The 20,442-nt window shown below is 37.7% G+C and overlaps 3 protein-coding genes across 3 annotated transcripts; 1 reads left to right on the forward strand and 2 right to left on the reverse strand.

The window, feature by feature from the left end:
* Nucleotides 1-35: 35 nt before the first annotated feature.
* Nucleotides 36-13,258, reverse strand: LOC17880625. The gene is made up of 13 exons (XM_006282921.2): nucleotides 12,441-13,258; nucleotides 11,960-12,297; nucleotides 10,807-11,365; nucleotides 10,552-10,665; nucleotides 8,421-8,586; nucleotides 6,494-8,175; nucleotides 6,001-6,210; nucleotides 3,556-5,796; nucleotides 3,144-3,256; nucleotides 2,414-2,810; nucleotides 2,013-2,327; nucleotides 1,519-1,776; nucleotides 36-1,199 (listed from the first exon to the last, which is right to left on the reverse strand). The coding sequence occupies exons 1-13, from the start codon at nucleotides 13,239-13,241 to the stop codon at nucleotides 174-176; spliced, it is 8,220 nt and encodes a 2,739-aa protein (XP_006282983.1). The 5' UTR covers nucleotides 13,242-13,258; the 3' UTR covers nucleotides 36-173.
* A 784-nt stretch (nucleotides 13,259-14,042) lies between these two features.
* On the reverse strand, nucleotides 14,043-18,345 carry LOC17877447 (TBC1 domain family member 13). The gene is made up of 9 exons (XM_006283600.2): nucleotides 17,930-18,345; nucleotides 17,756-17,848; nucleotides 17,334-17,438; nucleotides 16,582-16,734; nucleotides 15,752-15,850; nucleotides 15,483-15,611; nucleotides 15,154-15,333; nucleotides 14,768-14,884; nucleotides 14,043-14,449 (listed from the first exon to the last, which is right to left on the reverse strand). Exons 1-9 carry the CDS (start codon nucleotides 18,236-18,238, stop codon nucleotides 14,294-14,296), a joined length of 1,341 nt encoding a protein of 446 aa, XP_006283662.2. The 5' UTR covers nucleotides 18,239-18,345; the 3' UTR covers nucleotides 14,043-14,293.
* A 195-nt stretch (nucleotides 18,346-18,540) lies between these two features.
* LOC17878778 (inosine triphosphate pyrophosphatase) lies at nucleotides 18,541-20,417 on the forward strand. The gene is made up of 8 exons (XM_023779367.1): nucleotides 18,541-18,697; nucleotides 18,798-18,862; nucleotides 19,080-19,143; nucleotides 19,260-19,269; nucleotides 19,744-19,775; nucleotides 19,865-19,977; nucleotides 20,109-20,185; nucleotides 20,294-20,417. The coding sequence occupies exons 1-8, from the start codon at nucleotides 18,568-18,570 to the stop codon at nucleotides 20,415-20,417; spliced, it is 615 nt and encodes a 204-aa protein (XP_023635135.1). The 5' UTR covers nucleotides 18,541-18,567.
* Nucleotides 20,418-20,442: the final 25 nt, after the last annotated feature.

The raw sequence follows: 20,442 nt of genomic DNA on the forward strand, positions 1-20,442 counted from the left end.
AGGATTCTGGATTATAGACATGAGAGATGGAGAGAAAGAGAGAAAGAGTTTATTGATTCTGTTAAAATACTCATCTTTGTTTGAAAGAATTAAAATTAAAATTAATAACATTTTACAATGCCAAAGAATCTCATGTAATTAACAAGAAAGAGTTGATTTGATTGACTGGTTTTTCAAAATGAAACGTTGACCTCGTTTCTTTGGTTTGGCATGAGAACCAATAACCGGAGATGACCTTCTTGGCATAACTTGACCGGGTTTCTATGCTGTGTGAGGATTGCATTACTGTTGCCTAACAAAACATGAGCAATTATGTAACTATCCCCTTTCTCATTTGCAAATTGCCATTCCCTAACTGTCAAGTTGAAATAGTCTTTCCGCGTCGACACCGTTGCTTTCACCTCCACGTACTCTTTCTTACCACCTCGGTTTTCGATCAGTAGGTCGTAAGGTAAACCGGTTTCGCTCTGGTCGTTTACCCATCTGACCAGAGCCTCATTGCCGTATTTTGCAACAAAGTATCTGTACGCGATTTCTTCACCTTTTCTACCTGTCTGTTGCGCTTGTGCGGCCCAGGGTGTGCCGGTATGTAGCTGATCTCTATCGCTGAAGTTAGCTGAGAAGGAATTGTTCCATTCATGAGGAAGATTTGGATTGAAGTGAATAGCAGCTTGATTCCCTGAGGTTGAGCCACTAATCATTTGCATCGGATACAATGGGTTTGGCTCACTAGTTCGTGCACTAGTGCCTGCATAACTGTCATATCCGGAAACCAAGTTGGTATCGCTCATCTCAATCGGTATTTTTTTGTCAGGAGCATCTGTTACATCCTCTCCACCGCTGCTATGCTGACCAGAGGCCACCTTTTGTTTAGAATCATCAACCTGGGCCTTGCTCGAACCATGTCCTGGTTTGGAACTTGAAGGTAACCAGCTCAAGCTTATTCCAGCTTTCTTCTTCGCTTTAAGAGCAGACTTTAAGGACCAGATCTTTTCATCATCAGGAATCTGATCAACTTTCTGACTGTTCAGAATGAAAGTTTCCATTTGTTCCCCGTCCAAACCAGATTCTGCCATTGTTTTGATCAAGTGGAGAAAATTTGCCAGATGCAGATCAGGAACTCCGTTGAAAAACAACCGAGACAGTTCCATGAACAAGGAATGGGAATCCAGACACGGTGTTGTGTACAGAGCTTTATCCTGAAGACAGAAGAACAAAAATATAATATCAGTAAGTAAGTTTATGCACCATAAATATTTAGGAGTTTGCATCGGATTAGCATATCAGATTGAACTTGGATAGTAAAACTTCAAAGACAAAGCACATGCTAATTTTCAAGATTGGGAGTAAACGACTGAGGTATAACAACCATAGTCCCAATCATGAGGTTCTGACAAAAGCAAAGGATCTACTTGCATATAAGCAGAGAGAAGTTTCAGATAGCCTCAAAGCTAGTGTCATAGCCCCTACAATCCCAAAATAGTCTATCGCAAGAAACACAAAGGAAAGAAGACGTACATGAAGAAGAGAGCTGCATTTGAACTCCTTTTTAGAGCTAATGCCATACTGCGGTATGACATTCCTATAGCATAACTTATCAGCAACAAAGACTTGTAGACGCTTGAGTTGACTATGGACTGTCTTTTTTGTCTGGGTATACTTCTCATGATGGAGTGTAAAGATATATCGCTGGGCATAAGGCAGAGCCCAGTTTACAAGTGACACTGTTACAGTATTATCTTGCAAACCTTCATATTTCGCTTCACGCTTTACCACCTGAAAAAATTACGTAAACACCACAAGAGTGAATTGGAATTGAGGTTACATAGTAGAAACGGAGACACATAAATCAGTTCTACCCTTGTATATAAGCTACAAGGTGATGGTTTTGGAGTAAGTGTATCAACACAATAAGAAAGGCTTACTCTTTTTAATATCAAATCTAATGTCCCTAAGAAGCCCTTACATGTACACTTTTTAATACAATTTTGTGAAGGAAAAGATAAGATTACCTCAGATATACTTGGAATGCCCAAGCTGTGCATGAGCCCAGACACTTTTGTTTGAAGCACCTCTTGCTCTTCATCTTCATTTTCCCCAAAGTTAATAAACTCAATGTTATCCTTCTTCTTAAATCTCTTCTTTAATTTCTCATCATCACACCAACATACGAGACCGAACGAGGAGTGCAAGGACACCCACTTATCATTTTCAGTAGGAAGTACCGTGTACTCAAGTTCTGAAAGTCTCTCTTTAAAATGAACAACATCTTCGGAAGATTTGCCAGACTTCAAGTCATCACTCCACTTCAGGAAAATTTTGAAGACCTAGCGAGGCATCAAGTTAAAAATTTAGTAAAGAAGAGCATGGCTTGAAGACAGGACGAGATAAATTAGTTCAGTAAATAACTTACAGCCTTGGCAGCACATGAGGGTGACACATAATGTGCGAACTGCCCTAGAATTTTAAGGTATTCTTGAAAAGAAGGTGTCTCAGGTACTCCACACCCATTCACAAAAAAGTCATGGAGACCTGGATAGATATTGCACAACGTTTTCCTACGTAATGATTCCACAACACTGCTGATCTGCGAACTGATCTCTTTTATCTCATTTAAAACGCCAGCAGAATCATTCCAGTAAACATCACCAAGGGACAAGAATATTCCAGATATCAGATCATTCTGCCTACTTCCAATTTCATGTGGTACAAATACACACGGGACAGTATGAAGTTTTCCGGTAATTTTCTCCTTTGAATCAGCCATTTCCTTCCACAAATATTTGTAAAATCTGGTAATCTGAGAGATGCTGCAAAATTAAAAGAAAAAGTTGTATGCGGTTAGAAAAAGTATCAACAAAGAAGGACAGTCTTGTATCAACATCAGGAGTTTTTGGAGAAGGGGTTGGAAAAAACAAACACTTGACTAGAAGAAGCATGTTGTAACAATACAGAAAGTTAAACAACTCATTGCAAAATTAATTACATGAAAATTTATCTGAAGTCCATGAACTCTGTGCATACTTACACATAAAAGACATTTGGAAAAACGTTTATAACTCAGTTCTCATGTCATCAGACCTAATGTAAGAGTCAGTGTTTAAAAACAAAAGCAACAAGTTGAAATTGCTTCATACCCATACCTTGATTTAAAAGAGTCTCCACAGTGTACCCAAGTTTCTAGGATTTCCAGAGCATCATCGAGGCAAACTTTGGTCTTAAAACCAATATCACGGAGCAACTTGACACTTGTAACCTGTTCCACAGTAGCCCAAATAGAGAGGATGAAAAAGAGAGGTTAAACATATAGGTTAAAAAAGTTCTCCAGTCAGTATGGTAGTGAACTAGTGATCATACCTAGCAGAATTTTAAGATATTAAAACAACACCCCGTCCCACAAAGAACCCAAACCTCTAATTAAATTTCAAGACCATCCATGTAAGTTTATAAGTCCATAGATAAATACTCAAAAACCAATTTATTCACTGCGTATATTAGAGCTAATAGTTATAATACCAAGCACATTATAAAATTAATAAGACAAAACAAACCAACCTTAGGAACTGCATAGGGAGCGTTCAAGCCAAGTATTGACTTCACATCATCACAATCATGATAAAGGTCTTTTGCAAGATGCATTTTGCTGTCTATGCTTGAACCTATCCATTGAGAATCACAAATTGCCCTCATAAATGAAGATTCTGATGACCTGATGACACCATGCGTACCCAAATTATAGTTAACAGTTGCTTTATCATAGTAACAATCATCCCACAGTCTATCAAGGACTTCCAAAAGATACTTGCAACCTTTGCGGCCATTACTTTTGTGCAAGAGAGACAAAAGATCAACTAATTCTTGGGATTCCCAATCTTTGACAACTAACTCAGGAGATATCAAGTTGATATCATACTTTTCACAACGTGAAGCAGAATAGAATTCAGCAATGCTCTTTTCAACTTGCACCACTTGAACAAAATCAGCTATTCCAATCTCTTGAAAAAAATCCCGCCACTCCTTCAATCCGCATGCATATAATTTTGATGCTGGATGTTTCAAGTAGGTACCATCAACCACATGCCATAATATATCCAAGTTTTTGGTAAGCTTCTTCATGTTGACCTGGTTTCCAAATTCTTCACCGAAATGAATTGACCCCTCACCTAACTGTTTCAACCCATAATTAGACAAGATGAGAGCTTTGCTTCTTAACTTAGAAATAATGTACTTCCCCTCATTGTGACAAATATGGCAGCCTGATCGTAGATGTGTCATCACAAAGCATAAGTAATCAACCATCAAACCCTCATCTGTACCTCTACTCCTCGACTCAAAGGCTGGTAATATATGAACTTTGATGATTTCATGTGCTGACAGCTTTTGTACGCCAATTGCACAAAGGATGTTTATGAGGCCATCCACAGAGGATTTTTCATCAACCGAAGACGCCAAAAGAAGGGAATGATCAATGGTTCGGAGATTTCCATATAACATAGGAAATGCTTCAAATGCATCACCAAGATCTAATCCAGTGGTGTCATGGTGCAACCATACTGCACCTTCATCTAAAGAGGTGAACTTACCATTTGACAGGGGAATAAAAGGGATCTTATGAAGGTCATCTATAAGAGTCTTATCTATACCTAACTCTACATCACTATGCCCAGAAGAACGGAATAGTATGTAAAGTTCAGTAAGGATAGACGATAACCATGCAAAGCCCATTGACTGCAGACAACCTATTTTTTGACTCAATGAAGAAAGAATCTGCACCAAAGTCTTCGGTCCGTAGTCTTCAATGCCCAGTGACCTTGACAGAGAATCCGACAAAACTATATCTTTGTTCAAAAAACCCAAAGCAAGATGCTCCTGAAGCAACCCATCCTTAAGAAGAACCCTTATCTTTTCATTCCACTTTCTTAAAACCTTGCAAGGAGGAACCCATTCTTCACCGTCTCCCTCAAGCAGTAAGCAATTTGTTGTTCTCAACTTAGATATGATAGAACGAGGAAGAGAAGAAAAGAACCCATGCACTTCCCCGACGAGAGGTACGAGCTGCATGTATGAAGACACAGCTTTGCCCAGATTCTGGGTGAAAGAAGGAAGACTGCAAAAGGACCTCAAAGCAGTCACAAACAAAGCCGGAAATTCTGACAACAGCCACTGGTTCCAAGGACTATCCTCATCAACATCCTCCCTTGATGATGTAAGAATGAAATCCCCTTGTAAAATAAATTTCAAACCATAGGTTCTTAGAGGAAGAAAAGCAAAAACGGGTTCTTGAATCATACATGATCTGTAAGTTCCATCTTCCATCATTTCAAGAGTGAATCCTATTGAAATCTCTGTTGTCTGAACACCATCACGAAGACGGGCAGCATTTAATTTTTCTGATGCCACAAACCAGGTCATACTATTTTCCCCACATGACACTTTTGTGATATTCTTGCTCACAACCTCTTTCCTCATGACCAAGAGAGAATCATCAAGCATGTTTCTGTATACTATGCATTGGAGGCGATGTAGGAAGAGTAATAAAGAAGGATGAAGGTCTGAAAACATAGGTTCAATGTGGTTCACTGTTGTTCTTTCAGAATCAATGGCTCTGAAAGGAAGTGTAATGCAAGTGTTCCATCCTGCATCCTTTAGGTGTAAAGCACGGCCAGATAACATGCTGATAAGCGAATTAATATCATGAGGAGGCACAACAGTCGGTAAAATATATCCAATCTGACCCTCACTTATATCAAACTTGAAATGGAAACCATTTGAGTGGATCTCAGGAGCATCAGAGACCTGGAAAGTGGGCACAAGCAAAAGCGTTAAAAGGAATTATTGAGAAAGAATTTGCTATGATTCTTTTATCACTTGAGCTTAAAGTTCATATGCATAAGCCTTTCAAGCTGGCATGCCTTTTAAGACACGTTTTGGAATAGAAATTCCAAGGCCATTTCTTAGCACAGCATACTATAATCTTAAATAAGCTTGGATTGTACATACCCGAAACACTGACTTGAAGCCAATTCCTTTCTTCCCTATGTAACCACCAGATCCTTTCTTTGTGGATCGACCAACATCACACAGGGCCCGAATGTTCTCAGGCATAAAGCCACACTCGTTGTTCAAAACAACAATCCCAGTCTTTTGAAGAATGAATGTGAGTGTGGGTTCCACGTCCTCAGGGTACTTATTGTCATCAGCATTTTGAACCTGAAGCAACAATAGCAAGAGATAAGAGGATGAAAAATAGTGGTAAAGAGACCTACGAATAAATGATTTGAATACTCATTAACCCTCCCCATAATAAGAATAAATGATAACGGATTCATCTACCAGTGGACAGCATAAAGGTATTGCCGAATTACCAATCATATTGGGTAGAGTAGAACTCGGTCATAGGACAGGCATATGCATAAGATTACCCCAGTGAACCTAATTAACATGCTTGCAAGAAGATTATAAACAAAGAAAGAAAGAAGGTAAGAATTCTCACGAGTTCGAGAATGAAGTGTGAATCTTGAGAATACAATTCCTGGGACAAACACTGAAGTGCTCTTCCTAACCGAGCATGTTGCTTCTGCAACATATTCATCTCAGTACCAGAAGAAGTTGAATCCAGCCCAAATTCATCCTGCCTGATTGAATCAATAACAGAGGCTGGATTATCATGGAATTCAGGTGCAGTCTGGGTGTTAGCATCCCCAACAGAATCACATAAAGTCTCAGCATCACCTAAAGTGTGACAAGATTCATGAGGTTCATTTTTGTATTCACACGACTTCTCTGATACGATCATGCATCTTTGTTCGGTCTGAATTAGGTCATCCAACTCTTTTTGCACCAAACCTGTGCCAGTATCTAAGTTGGACGAAGCATTCTCCACAATCGGTGAGTTCGGTAAAAATGAGGAGGAAAACTTATGATAATCACTAATCCACTCAACAATGCCTAGCAACAATCCGGCATCATGAAGCATGATGCGTTGCTCTGTGTGCTCGCATGCAGACAAAACTCTTGTAGGAGCATCTTTAACAACAGAACGTAGTCCCGATAGCAAGACATCAACTATTAGACTGCGAAATTCACCAGGTAGATAGCCCAGACAATCAAGAAGAAATTTAGAGGCAGCATAGTCACTTTTAGCAACTATAGTTTTCTGTTCTCCAACTATCATTTTGTCCAAAGAAGTACTGAGCTTTAATGGCACATGCATGTGCGCGACAGAATTCCTATCATTTAACTCCATCTCCCCCAAATGGTTATAAAAAAAAACTTCAAATGCACGTTTTGCATAGCATTTTAAAAGGGAAAATGGTAGATGTGTTAGTCCATTTAATGATATCAACGACAAAAACTGTGCAGCAGTATGGTAAGCAGATCCTTGAAGAGCAGCCTCTAAGAATGAATCTGCTGTTGCAGAAGGATCTGTTCTGATAATCTTACCGTCCCGAGTCACTAGACACAACAGATCTTTTGAATTAATCTCATTTAAACAGCTTATAAGAGGACCAAACTGTGGAGCATACCTAAGATCCCAGTGACACCATGAATTCAAGTCAGACAGCAACGGAACCGTAAGCAAAACATCTAAAACCTCTTTGGAAGCAACAGCATTAACAGTGCTGCTTCTTGCTTCAGTATCATTTCCCACTGTCAGGGATTCTTCTAGCTGCTGACTGGTCTTAGAGTTTTCAGCTCCCAACAATGTTGCAGAAAATAGGACACATTTAGAATAAGAATTCTTTTTACCAATGATTTCAGAGAAATTTTCCTCTGAATCTCTTCCTACAACATTGAAATTGACTGATGGAAATTGTTCTGCAAGCAGTCGAGCTACCGTTTGTCTAGAAATTACATTACCACCTGAAAATTCAGAAGCTTGTGAAAGCAAAAGGGTCAACAGATTCTCATTCATGTGGACCTCCAGAGGAAACTCTTCCCGTGATTCTCTAGATAGAAACCTTTGAAGTTGTGTTGGTAGCAGTAACATATGATTTTCCAGGAAACTGAAAAATCCACCCCAACCAAGAGACTCAAAATCCTTCACTTGAAATTGTTCTACCAACAAAACCTCGCAAGTCTGTAGCTTCCTAAAGATACCAATGTGCTTCTCTCCAGAGAGATCATGCTCAAAATACAAGGAAAGCCTTTTGATAATTTCTTCAACAGTGTTACCTAATAGATTGATCAGATTGCAAAGAATAAGAGAAATGACTAGCACCAAAAGACTGCTACAGAAGCTTATTAGATAATGCCTTTCAAGAAAACAGGTCACGTTCTATTATAGTTCATTAAGATTGTATAACTTGGATGCACTTGTCATGATGCTACAGTGTAGCTTGACCATAGTTTGAATAAGAACTTAGAACAATGATTAACCAAATTCAACATGCAGAGCGCAAATGAAAAAATATACTCACTGTGTTTAGGAGGCATAACATGCTGAGTTTTGTTTAACTCAATGATATCACTTGGGTTAATTTCTCCGACTTGATTTCCTGAGCCTGTATTAGTCGCATCACTTAGGCTTGTCATTTGCAAATTATCATATATGCTATCCCACACTCCACGTTGTAGTGAACTTACCTGCCAATGTAGCATAACAAAAAACGAAGCAAAAATAAGAGACAATGGGTAAATAAAGCTCATCTTTAAACAAATTAGAACTAATGCATGCAACAAACGAGAAATATCAGTAGATTGAAAAAGTCCTGTTATATTTTATGCCATGCTAGATGTGTTGGAAAGTATATGTTTTGTCCATACATTTTATATTACAACTAAACATAATATGAAATGCTTCCAGGGAAGTTAGCTTTCAAATTAACAGAGAATATTTCACTTCTTTTTTGCTTAAAGTAAATAAAAAAGATATATCCTTTCCGAACAACACAAAACAGCACTCTGCATATGTCATTTAAAATAGCAACTGTTATCACTCATACCATATTTCAGAGAGGGGAAAAGCAGTCCTCTGTAGTAAGTAGAAAATCACAAAGAAAAAATTGATCTTTAATTGACAGAGAAAGGTAACGTCAATCCACAAAAAGACATCTATACTTACTGTTCTTAAAATTCACTTAAATGAAGCCCATAACAGAGAAAGATAAAAGTCAATCGACACAAAACATATGCACTCTTATGCCAAAATGCGACGAATTTCAATTTTCTAATCTACATCCTACATTTGAAAGATGTATCCTATTTTTTTTATTTTAGTTGAACAAAACGAAGTAAACAAAATCTGCAGAAAAAAAAAATCCTTAACACGAAGGGTAAAAGTAACAACTCAGCTACGGCAAACATCTGCAACTTCTTCCTTCAGAAAAAGTAAATAAAAGTAAATTGATCAAAAATAAGAAAAGAGAGATACAATTTCCTGAAACAGATTTCCCACTGCACCTAAAAGACTCTTGCAATGTTGCGGTTCTATTCTTGTCTGATTATCAGGAATTAATAAAGACAATGCAGACACTTCTAGAAAATTGAACAAGAGGCTTTTTGCACAAGATGCGAAACCAGGTTAAAAAAGCTGAGATGCTACAAAATATGTTCAAATTTCAGATGTAAAAAAGGAATAGCAAGGGAATTTTCATAATAGCAACAAGAGATGTTGGAAGGTTTTCCATTAATTAATTTTATAAGAAACCAGGAAATGAAGTGGGGGGCTGGAGGTGACAAGGGGAACAAGTTTTGAATGATCCACAGTGTGTGGTATTTTATCCTTATCCAGTCTGCCTCAGTGACATTGTGATACATCAAAGAGCAAAGCTGAACTAGGGGAAGTTTCTACATGTACTGAACTCAACTCCAAGACTTTGCAACTGGGTGCTAAGTCTTAGTTCACGAGCAGGGATAAAACCAAGTAACTGTAGAAGTATGAGTGGAAATCGTCTAGTGTTTAAAATCAGTAATTTTTTCAGAATTTGAAAAGGGATGAGCCTGTTTTTACAGTGAACTATCACATATCTTTTCAGCTGAAAAAGCAACAAGAAAGCAAAAAAAGAGTGGCAAACAAAAAGGGTAAAGAAAAAAAATGAAAGGGTAAAGAAAAAAAATGTAAAACAGAAGACTGGAGTAAAAAAATGAGTAATGGATGAAATCAGAATAGCACACGTGAAATAATCTCGCCACTTCAAAAATATATGTGCAGTTCAAAGAGACCTAGACACATAAACTACATCATTTTGAACCTTCTAAGGTGACGGAAAACAACAGCTTTTTCTTTAATAAATATTTGATGGATGAACCAAAAAAAGTGCTGAAACTAGTAGCCAAATATCCGTCTGTTATATCCAAATTGGGAGATCGGAAAAACCAGCAATTTTGCATAGAAAAAAGAAAACAAGTGTTGCTTAAAAAAAAAAAAGCCTTGGATTATGAGGACGTATTAAGAGAACTTGACCTCCAAGTAGGATAAATGTCAGACAGCACACAGTAAATAGAAAGCATTAACAGAGATTTTTACTGAAATTCTTCAATTCTATTAATCAAAAGCAAGGAAAATAAGAAAAATGCAAAAACTTAAATAAAAGTAATATGACCACTCACAGCGACATTGAGTAATCCAACAAATGGAAATGATGACATCGCTTTAGCTCTTTTAATCTGAGCTCGGCCATCAGAGCCGCCCGAGTTGTAAAAAGACAACATTTTCTCCACAAGCTACAACAAATAGAAGAGAGTATAAGAAAATAAAGAAACATGAAGCCCTCACATCACTCAAGATAATTCACCCCCAGATTCAATCAAACAATTTATTTGATATATGATTCAAACAGTCATATAATCTCAATATGAACTTACTGTTGAAATGCTTAGTTCTTTACATGAATCCTTCCAAGTTGAAATGAACAACCGTAAATCTCCTTCAGAAAGAGTAAAATTGGCCTCATCGACACTGAAAACCTTCTTACCATCAGAATCATCAGCCAATTTAGGTATCTCTTGTTTTTCATGTCCTTGTAATTTGGAGGGGGCTCTTCCAAGCAGTTTGGACGAATCAGATTTTTCATGATTACGTTTTTCACCCTTCCTTTTCTTATTGGATCCCCCGAGCCGCTTCATCTCTTCCGCAACAGATGGATATGGACAACTATTGATGTTGTCAGAACTATTAAGATTTTTAACCTCATAAACATTATCATTGTCATCTGAGCTTGATGAATCAAATCGTGTATGCTTGCCACAATAATCCTTATGATGTAAAGCAAATGAGTCAGCACGCTCAGAGACAGTTAGGGGTTTATCTTGCCGCTGTTTCTTTGATGAGGGGATGTGATACTTTTGATGCAGCTCAGTTAGTAAGAATTTCAACGTTTCACCTTCTTGTCTCTTTGCATCTAGAATGAATGATACATACATCCTACAAAATACATCAATTACATATAGTCAGCTAATAGATTTCATACTACGAACAAGCTGAGAACATAATCTGCTAATCTCTTATAAAACCAGATCCAACATTTGAAAACAAAAAAAAAATAGAAAAATAGATAACATATGCAACCCATCATACAAAAGAATTCTAAGACAATCCAATGGTAACAAAAATCTGACAAAATGGACTGAGACAAATAAACCGCAAAATTCCACATGAATAGGATACGGAGGTAAAACTTATATGTGCATAACCCAACTAAACGACTAGTCAAAAAATTTATAAAACTGTACATGGGTGCAGCTAAGAGTAACTCCTATCTATGTAACAACAAACAACAAGATATCAAACCAGAGAATATTGATGTTACAGCCGCGGAATCTATTACTAGGAACTTATTCACCATTAAAGAGAAGGAAATTAAAAGCCAACTAATCAAAATTTAAATTTCTGCATACAAAAACATACCAAAAGATTTAAGGCATACAAAAAACTCACAAATAAATCACACTTAATGTGCTATCAAAATAATTTAACTCATAAGCAAGTTTCGATAATCCAGAGAAAACAATATCATACCGCAAGCTCTGAATACGCACACCAAGCTTTTCCTTGCTTGTAACTGATTTTTTGCTAGCAACAAAATTCAAAAATTCATCGAGCTTAACATCTTCTGTCATATAAGTGTGCAGATAGCTATCAAGAAATGATATTATCTCTTCACTAGTGATCTGAACTGGGCCAGTTGAACTAGATATGGATGGAAAATAGAGCAAGACTAGTGGATGCTGCAGCAAGGGTCCCAATTCCAGATCATCAAAAGAATCAACAAACTCGTTTCGGCATATTGCCACTTCCAAATCATGCAGGGTCACGATTCTCCTAGCCCCAACGAAGCAGTGAATAAATGCATTGACCTACAATCGATACACACACCAAATCTTTGTCTTTTAATCAATGGAAAAGGAAATAAACCTCACTTGCTATCTACACTACATCCATAGTTCTTTCGATCTACATAATCATAACATCCGTCAAGAATGAAATTGAACAATCTTACCTTGCCTTCAATGGCCATAAGTTGACGAAGGGAAGGAACATCTTGCATTTGCACACCCAAGGAACGCCAAGAATCAGCCTGAAGCTCTTCAAGAACAGCTCTCGACACTCTAGTCGAAGAAACACTCTCTCCAGCAGCAACAACTGATTTACGCGTCTTGTTAACCGCCTTATCAATCCTAAAAACTTCAACTTTACGCTTCGGCTTTGCAAATGACTTCTCCGAAGATACATTGTTCCCTCCATGGAACACTCGAGACACACCACCTTCATCAGCACCTAGAGATACACTAAAGGAATTAGCACTCTCACCAATAGCAAAATTGGATTTTGGGGCGACAACATCAGTCCCCTCTAAAACCTCCTCTTGCCGTCTTCGTTTAAACGAAGAGTTTTCAAAAGCTCCTTGATTCTGAGAGCTACTGATATCATTACTAGGCAGAGATTGAGGAGGGAAAGAGAAGCTGTTCTGAGAATGGTTTTGAAGGAAAACATTAGCGTTACCCCCAAATTGGTGAGGGATTTGTTGATGATGATGGAAGTTAAGACTCTGCTGGGGTTGAAAATTAGGGTTTCCGAGAGAGAAGCTTGATAAGTCTGGGAAATTAGGGCGGTAAAAATTCGCCGGAAACTGAGGCAGAGAGTACCCAATTGGTTGTTGATTGAAATTGGGAAACACAGGATTCGGCTGAGGAAGGTATCCTCCTCCAATGGGAACGGTGTTAGTGTTTCCGTTGCCTCTACCGCTTCCACTGTTCGTGGAGGGGTTTAGAGACCACGAACCGTCGCGGTTCCCTTGCATTCGTCGGCTGAGGAGGAAAAAAAGGCGACGAATTAGAAGAAACGGTTTAGTTGAGGAAGAAAGGGTTTAAGAGAGTCTCTCGTCTATTATATATGGTGAGAGTGATGCCGTGTGTCTCTGTTAGCTTCGGAAGGTTAGGGTTTAAAATGACGCGTGTACGGTTTTGGTTTCAATTTTGCAAACCGGAACCGGTTCAGTGAGTAACCTTAATAATTTTTTTGGATATGATAACATTGGGTCAAAGGCTAAGTAGAATCACTCTTAAATGAAATATTAGATTAATTTAATCGTATGATGTTTGATTATGTCTTAAATAGAAAGTAAGATGAGAAGTAAAGCACACGGTAATGAGTTGACATTATGTTATGTTGGAGTTGTACAATAAAATGAAATCTGCGAACAAATATAGTTAGCTTAGATACAAATTACAATCAAAGATGAATCACAATGTAATGACTTATGCCTTATTAGAACTCGTTAATCTCCGAACAAAGAATCAAACCATTGATCATTGTACTGAATTAAGCAACGCACCGATCCGTTTGTCGATTTTTTCGACATAGTATCAGAATTCTCCAAGAAGAAGATAGTAAGCAGCAAGAACAAAGCAAACCAGAAAAGAAGTGAAGAGAAGGAAGAGATAAAAGCGTGGATATAGAAGAATCATAATCAAGAACAAGACTAGTGAAATTGTTGCACATCTCATTTCTTTGGTTTCCCTTTGTTGGATGGAAATGAAAGAGATTTGACTTTGTACAAATATTTATCAGCAATCACTTCTTAATTAAGTAAGCTTTACGGTTATTTTTAATCAAATCATTTACCAAATCAAACCAAGAAAGTTTTGTGAATTGATCAAAGCATAAATATAAGAAAGACGGATCCTAAAACTCTCTCTCTAATTATATCTCTGTTACACACCAATACCATCAGAGTCTTTAACATTACTGAAGCAGGATTTGATCTGAGAGATTTTCTCAGGCAGCTAAAATTATCTTACACGATAATGTACAGCACAAAGTTTATATGGAGGTAATGGAGTGCTCAAGACTTTATTTAGCGCGTAATTTGTCTGCCACATAGAGCATATGACTGATGTTTGTAGGAGGATAGTTCTGCAGAAGTTTGAGGTTCGACGTAAAATCTCCCGCAAGCAAACGCCTTCGAACTAGAATCAACATCGCGCAACATATCCGTAGTAGCGTCTCCTGCAGTGTAATCCATGTTCACTTGTTAGCTTTTTATTTTACAAGAACACTAGTGCCCTCATTAACTCAATTCTGCTACATTAAGTTTTACAATAAGATCCAAGCAGAAACCAGTCTCTAGGACTTATATAACACATGCAAATCTGTATTGTTCTTGATGTCTGCTATTTCTTCCTTACATGCATATGTCTTAATGTCAAAAACCAAGCTGTTCAGTGTTCACAGGTGATAAAACCTCTACTGACTCACAAGAATGCACGATGAAACTGACCTCGTTCACGACTAAGAGAAGCTTAATATTAATAAACTGAATACTACCTGAGGACCTTCGGGGTCGCTTAAGAGTGTGTCCCAGATGTGAAGGCTTTCCACGAAGTTGAACTCTTGAGTCAATAGGAGTGTGATCCATCTGAACGCATAAAATTGCGGATTTATCTGAAAATTAACACATAGGTCTCAAATGTCACAACGCTGAAACATTTAAACATAATATAGCTCAAAAACTTTTAAGGTTTTGAAAAAATAGTACATACTACACATTTTGGTTGTTTTCAGCTAATAGGATTAAGAATTAGCTTCAGCACAACATTCATGCAACACATAGCTCTGAACCAGCAGCAACACATACCGGCAATATCTTCTATTGGGGTACCTAATTAATGAAAATTGCAAGACTTATCAGCCAAAGTTGTGTGATATCTTACTTTAGTTGTGACTTCTAAATGACGCCAAAGTTCCTCATCATGATGCTTCAAGAGCAACGACAGCCTTGTTATAGTGTAGCGTATACCCACAACACTGTTGTCAAGTTGTTGACAGAAGTTATCTCTAAACCCACTCATCAATTCAACAAAACAGAAAAATGCATCTGATTCAGCAAACGCCTGCATAACTTAAAATGCTAGTGTTAAGTAAATAAGAAGAAAGAGTGGCGTGTTACCCGAAAGAACCAAAAGACTGAAAGAGGTAGAAAAATCTGTGTACAAATCAAATCAGAACAAAAAATAGTATATTATCAGGAACAAGTACTTACTGCATTTCCTTTATCTGGGTCGTTTTTAAAGATGTAGTAAATAGGTGCCAATATCTCATTCATCCCTTGTACATATCTGATGCCAGGATTCAACTTTGCAAAGATAGTCAACACGTTCTTCAATGCATCCTGAAGATGCAAGACATGTATAAAGAATCAGCCAGAAAACTATCATTACTTATATGTTTAATCATCCCAAATGCTTTGACGTCAATGAAAAAAGAAAAAAAAAACAAACGCTCTAAACTATTGCGAAACCAAAATCGAACCTGATTAGCTTTTGCAGCCGCTGAATCCCCAGAGAAAAAGTGCATGTCTGGATGAGTACGCATCACATCACGGTCAATTTGTTCCAAGACTTCTGTGTCCTGAATAGTATCAACTTGAAGTTAAGAAGGTCATTTGAGCTTTATAAGCAACAAGAACGGAATTACCATACTAAAGCAGGAAGAGAAAAATATTTTTTCATAGTGATCATGAGCAGCATTAATGAGTCATGATTTTACAACAGAGAGTTGTACAAAGTCTAAAAGCATGGAGCAGGGCACACAAAGCCTTGAGAGAACTAAAAGCTAATGTCAGACCCCTGTCTTGTTGTATGCCAAATTGCCAATGGAAATCTACACCATTGTGATAATAATCTGCCTATGCGTTTTTTATCAATGTGACAAGGTATCCTATACAAATATTTAACTGTTACAAACCTTAACTATCCAAATACATAAGAACTGAAGGTATATTTCATAGGAAAGTTGGTTATCAGGATTTAAGTGAGAGGTTGTACTTCTCCAGTTCCTATACCTCTCCTAAATCTGCTTTTAAAACTGACTGGAAAGTGGAAAATCATGAAAAGAGAAAATAAATCAAAATTTGGAATTGCACAAAACCACTATAACATCACCATATCTGTGAATCATATAACTCAGCTATATCATCCATAAAAATTTTAAAATATAACTCAGCTACATCATCCATAAAAAATTTATAACTTTCAGGCAATAATTACAATTCGATAGTAAGTTAATAACATTTAAACTTGTCAAGTGTCCAACAAAACTAATAATAAGTGTGGATATCTCAAGCTGCAAAATCAGAATACCTTGAAAAAATTATTCCATACGCTTGTTGTTCCAAGACTTAAGGGATGATCTTCATGAGTAATATCTGACCTTGAAAGGGCACCAGGGCTTTCGATTTTCGGCTCATTACTCTCCCCGCCCTTTGATTTATCCATTTTCCTTGTTACTTCTGACTAACTAGCCGCAAAAATATGTAGAAACCAGGTTAATCTTAAACTGAAAACAATAACGAAACATGGAAAAGGAAGAAACATAACATAAGCGCTTCTAGAGCTACTTCTTCCATTAAACACTAAATCTTCTAATAGTACCTGTAGGAAGTATCACATACCCAATGTCCCTAGATCAGTCTGTTTAGTCAAACACATGACACGTTGACACCTAATTAGCTGACATCATATTATATACCTACAAGTTTCTGGATCAAAATAATAAAAAACCATGATCCCCCATTGTACTAAATTCAACTTGGTCAACAAATCACCTAATGAGAGTCAATATCTTATATCGGAAGTGCAATGTAATCATAACAATTCACACCCTTAGCTACTGGCAACAGAAGTGCAATGTAATCATAACAATTCACACCTCGTTTCGCAATAGTTAACAAAAATGTGACTGTGTCTTTTTTATTAGAATGGCATCCACTCTAATCACAAGTGTGGTTGGACTATCTCCATGAGCAAAAGAGTACACCGATTAACTCCATCATGTTTCTATTCACAAACCAATCAATACAGTGTTTGAATATCAATCACCAAAATGGACTTACAGGGTTCATCAAAAGCTCCTCTTTAAATTGCTTGTACTGCGACCTTTTCTTAGCTAACTCAGAAGACCACAGGGAGCGGTCCGGTGACAGATAATCCAGTAAAAGCTGCCACATTCAAGAAAACAATACGAAGCATAAACTCACAGAATAGGTAATCGGAATCTGTATCTTCTACATCTTTCTAAAATTCCATTCTCATATACAAGAAAACACTGAAAACATGTACCATTTCCATATACTCCACGAATTTCATGAAAATCACAAGCAAGTTCAAAGAAAACTCAACAAATCAAAATAGATTGCATCATTGCATTACTGAAAACACAGTAACAATAACGATCCATACTTATTCCCGTGAAGAACAACATCTAACACATTCGTTTCAATTTCTAATAATCAAAACCATAAGCGAATGGTGTTACCTTCCAGACAAGGGAGCGAATCCCAGCATCATCAGGTAAACCTTGAGAAGCTATTTTCCTCACTTCCTTCAAGTCTATCACCTTCTTCGATAACTGGCAATACCCATATCTAGACTAAGTAAACCACACAGAGCAAATAAATCAAAATGCACAGAGAGAGCATGAGGCACTAACCTCAGCCACGACTTGGGCTTTTCGAGAAACATCCTCAACCGAAGTAGCTGCCGGAGTTTCGCTTCCAGCTCCATCATTACCGGTCCCATTCTGCAAATCGTTAACCTCAGATTTGGAAGGAGGAGCTGGTGCAGTGGAAATCGTGGATGGAGAGGAAGAAAGAGGCGGACGCTCGACGATCGGAGGAGATGGAGGTGTGACGGAAGTAGCGGGAGGATTGCGGAGGAGACGATCGTCGACGAGAGGAGGAGGAGGAGAGGAAGACCATAGAGAACTGTTGAGCCACTCTGGGATACCTTTCTTAGCCATGGATTTGATTTGATTTTGGGAATTTTTTTTTTTGAGTTCTCTCTTCTCTCTTACTCGGAGACGGAGAGGTTGTGCTACTGCTCCGGTACAGCTGGGTCACGCTCAGGCCTCAGTGCGTCGTCGTTTCATTTTGTAAAATTTGCAAAAAAATAAAATGGTAATTCAAAATGATGGGACACGTGTCGGTTAATCGTAGTTTTACTTTGGAGTTGGACAAACGAGTAAAAAAATTTAATGGGCCTAGAAAAGGTGGACTTAAGCCCATTTGTTGGCAAAGAAGAAACTAAAAGGACTTTTTGCTTTCGCTATCTGAGACTGAGAGAGAGAAAATGGCGGCGGTGAAAGCAGCGGTGGTTTTGCCACGGCCGGTGACGTTTGTGACGGGAAACGCCAAGAAGCTCGAAGAGGTCAAAGCTATCATCGGCGATTCGATTCCTTTCAAGTCTCTCAAACTCGACTGTGCGTACTGCGTACCCATTTCAATTTCTCTCGAGAGATAACTGTGTTTACTCTTTTTCTCGAGTCTCATTGGTTTAGTTGTGTATTTCTTGAGTTGCAGTGCCTGAGCTTCAAGGTGAGCCTGAGGATATTTCCAAAGAGAAGGCTCGTTTAGCTGCTCTTCAGGTGCACTAGCTTTTTCCCTTTTTCTACTTGAACTCTTTATAAAATTCAGAATACTTATGTTTATGTGTAAGCTTTTTTGTGATCATAGTTTGGTTCTTGTATACACTTGTATTTTATGCTTCCTTCTGTTGAATGTGGGCTAGTAACAGTAAGTTGGTGATTAAGGTTAAGGATAGTAAGAACTGATATAAAGTTTGTTTGATTTGTAAATGAGAAGGTGAATGGTCCAGTCTTAGTGGAGGATACATGCCTCTGTTTCAATGCTCTGAAGGGGCTTCCTGGTATGAGTTCCTTTAGATTCTAGGTTTTTTTAAATTTACTCTATGTAAAGCAAATGATTAAATTTACACATTGTCTGAATTTATATTGATTCTTTCTTTTTTGTTGAATTTTTCAGGGCCATACATGTAAGTATTGTTTCTTTCATTCCTCTCTTTGCTCTGTGCTTGTAGACATTTCATTTGAAATATATATTTTCTCCAACTCCATTTTATCATGATGAGGGTTTATGTAAATTAGGAGTTCTTAAGTTCAGGGAATTACATACATAGATATGTTACGTTGATATATGTATGCTGGCCTTTACTTCTGAAGCTCTCTTAAGTGGTGCCTTTATATGGATGTCCTGGAGAATTAACTGGTTGTGTTGGATCAAGTCTTGTTATTAGTTCTTCATGGCCGCTGCTAAATGGTTTGAATGAATAGCCAAATGGAGTTCTTTTATTGTAGACTGAATTGTAGAAGAGACCTCTATGTTTGCTGGCATCTACTACTATCGTAATAGATTGAATTTTAGTGTGGGACTACCTGTGTTAGAGCTATGTTGCTGTCTCTAGAGGTCTTCTTTGTTGCACTTACGATCTTCTTTTCTGTTTTTGCAGCAAGTGGTTTCTTGAGAAGCTTGGACATGAAGGTTGTAAAAGTCAATTGTTTCTCTGACCTCTTCCTTTCTTTCATTTATCTCTTACACTAACATCTAATCTTGGTCTGTCTGTTGTCCAGGTCTGAACAACTTACTGATGGCCTATGAAGATAAATCAGCTTATGCATTGTGCGCATTCTCTTTCTCGCATGGTCCAGGTGCTGAACCTCTTACATTTTTGGGGAAAACTCCGGTATGTTAAACATTGTCAACACTCTTTTCTCAAACTCTCTGCTCCATCTTCTAGTCATTTTATTTTTGTTCTGTCTCTTATTGCTAACTGTCAAAATTTGATTGTTTTCTGCCTTGTGATTGATGTGTCAGGGTAAGATAGTTCCAGCAAGAGGACCAACTGATTTCGGGTGGGATCCAGTGTTTCAACCTGATGGATATGACCAAACGTATGCCTCTGTTAACTCCCAGTAAACATTGTATTTAACATCATTAATGGGATCCTGGTTAAAGAGGAAACTAAGAGTGGTTGGTAATATTCTCTATGTTGGTTGTAGTTATGCAGAAATGGCCAAGGAAGAAAAGAACTTGATATCTCATAGGTACAAGTCATTAGCATTGGTGAAATCGCACTTTAAGGAGGCAGGCTATGTGTTTCAGAAAGATGATGATACCATTTAAGAGATCTCAATCATCAATGTATCCA

Source organism: Capsella rubella, unplaced genomic scaffold (assembly GCF_000375325.1).
Source record: "Capsella rubella cultivar Monte Gargano unplaced genomic scaffold, Caprub1_0 scaffold_7, whole genome shotgun sequence".
In the NCBI taxonomy this organism is placed as follows: domain Eukaryota; kingdom Viridiplantae; phylum Streptophyta; class Magnoliopsida; order Brassicales; family Brassicaceae; genus Capsella; species Capsella rubella.